This window comes from Myotis brandtii, unplaced genomic scaffold (assembly GCF_000412655.1).
Source record: "Myotis brandtii unplaced genomic scaffold, ASM41265v1 scaffold793, whole genome shotgun sequence".
In the NCBI taxonomy this organism is placed as follows: Eukaryota; Metazoa; Chordata; class Mammalia; order Chiroptera; family Vespertilionidae; genus Myotis; species Myotis brandtii.
This window is the reverse complement of record NW_005371193.1, coordinates 131064-133152: the sequence shown is the minus strand read 5'-3', so window position 1 is coordinate 133152 and position 2089 is coordinate 131064. Positions and strand designations below refer to the sequence as shown.

Below are 2089 nucleotides of genomic sequence, written 5' to 3'. Positions count from 1 at the left end.
TCCCCGTATGAGTCTGGGTCCCCAGAGACTAGCCCGGAACTGGAGTTCAGAGCAGTCGGGAGCTTGAGACTCCCTCCCGATTGAAAAAGACAACCGCGTCCTCAGCTGCCAGCCCTTTCCATGTGCACCGTGTCCTCAGTTGCCAGCCCTTTCGGCATGGGCCTCCGCACCTCCTCTGAGTCTCAGTGCTTTTCTCTTTCCTTCTAGTTGTAGAATTTCCACTCAGCCAGCCTTCCTGTGGTTCTGGATAATTGTGTGAGGTAGCAATTTCCGGTTTTTACCTATGCCGCCATCTTGGTTTCTCCCGCCCTTAGCACTTTTTAAAAGTGCTAGACTAACTATGCAGTTATGTGGTGTTTTTTTTAAAAGTCACACTGTAGAAGAATACTTATATTAATAAATGGGGAAAGTTACAAATAAGTATGTACACTAGGCTATCATTTCCAAAAGATAAAAGAATATCCCCAAATAATAGTAGTGGTTATATTTGGATGATGAATTACAGGTGATTTTTATATTCTATTTTGACTTTCCATGTTTCCTAAACTTTCTGTACTGAGCATTTATTACTCTCTTAAACAAGTAACTTCACAAACTTTACAAGTTTGGGGATTCTCTTATAGTCCCATATATAGTATTGTTGGACACCATGTATGACTCCAATGTGTCTGGTAACTACCAGGGCCACCTAATAGGTTAAGTGACAATTAGCAGCAGCTCCAAACCTGGAAAGGATTAATGCTACAGTTATTTCTGATCATTTTGGAGAAATCTGAACAATTAGCCAATTTGGTCAAATCCTTTACTCTTTCCTTTGAACCAAAAGGAATCCCTAGAAGACCCAAGGAACTGCTTCAATCATTGAGAGAGATCCTTTAGATGTTCAAGATCATCTCAACCACACAGTAGAGAGATCTCAGACTAGGATCAAGAAAGAATGAACCCAGAGCACAGTTCTTGTGGAATAAACATCTAAGTTGAAGCATACACAGGCAGATACCTTAATTTATTTATTGAACAAATAATAAGCATCTGCTGTGTGCCAGGCTCTCTGCTAGGTGCCGGAGATATGGTGAATAATGCTCAGTGCCTATTGTAGAGAAGTTTATAGTCTTGAGCAGGGTTTCCCAACCCTGGCGCTGCGGCCATTCTGAGCTAAATGATTCTTTGGGGTGGGGGGTGAGGGGGTTGTCCAGTGCATTGCAGGATGTAAAACAGCATCTCTACTCATCTCTAAATGCCAATAGCACACATTCCCAGATGTGACAATCAAAAATGTCTCCAGGGATATTGCCAAATGTGCCCTGGAAGGCAAAATCACCCTGGGTTAAGAACCGCTCATCTAGAGTACTGCTGTCTAATACAACTCTCTGTAATGATGAAAATGTTAGATGTCTGGGCTGTCCAATACAGTTACCGCTAGCAACATGTGCCCACTGAGGTTATGAAATGTGGCTAGTACAATTGAGGATCTGAATTGTTAATTTAATTTTAATGTAGCCACAATGACCAGTGACTACCCTATTGGACAGCGCTGGTGTAGAGGACCTCCAATATCCCAATAAATGTTATCCTGGCTTTCACTTCTCGTGTCAGACCTCTTCCTCCTCATTCTCAGCTCTTTGTTCCTCCACAAGCACCTATTTCATTTGGTCTATTTTTTGGGAACCTGTCTGCCTCCATCGTTAATGCATTACACATAGGTAGGGGCTGTGTCTAAATGACGTCAGGGTCCCAAATCTCATCCTAGTGGCTAAGCTGAAGCAGTCAAGTCGGGCATGCATTTGGGAATCTCTGAACAATGGGAACTGTCTTCAGAATCCGGGAGAGCGAGAGAAAAGTCCAGGAGAGCGGGCGGCCAGGTGCCAGTCAGCCAACCCCTGCGGCCCCCGGGCCCGAATCCCGGGAGAGGACCCCAGCGTGGGTTCTCCTTACTTCTTAAGAAGCTTGTCTTTGTCTTTGTTCTTGCCTTTCCTCTTGCCCCTAATCGGCATCTTGGCTTCTCCAAGGGCGGGCTGTCTCGGCGGTTTCTCCGCCGCCGCCCAGCCCGGGTTCGGTCTCTAAGGAACCAGCACGCCCCGCCGGTAAC

At 45.3% G+C, this 2089-nt stretch overlaps 1 protein-coding gene across 3 annotated transcripts in view; it reads right to left on the bottom strand.

Annotated features, from left to right (window-relative positions):
- The window catches only part of BBOF1 (basal body orientation factor 1), a 49623-nt gene extending 47540 nt beyond the window's left edge, over nucleotides 1-2083 (bottom strand). For all 3 annotated transcript variants that reach the window (XM_005883556.2, XM_014531176.1, XM_014531178.1), the window contains exon 1: nucleotides 1936-2083. In XM_005883556.2, the coding sequence (XP_005883618.2) occupies nucleotides 1936-1994 (59 nt within the window). In that variant the 5' untranslated portion in view covers nucleotides 1995-2083. The remainder of the gene's footprint in view (nucleotides 1-1935) is intronic.
- Between the last annotated feature and the right edge of the window lie 6 nt (nucleotides 2084-2089).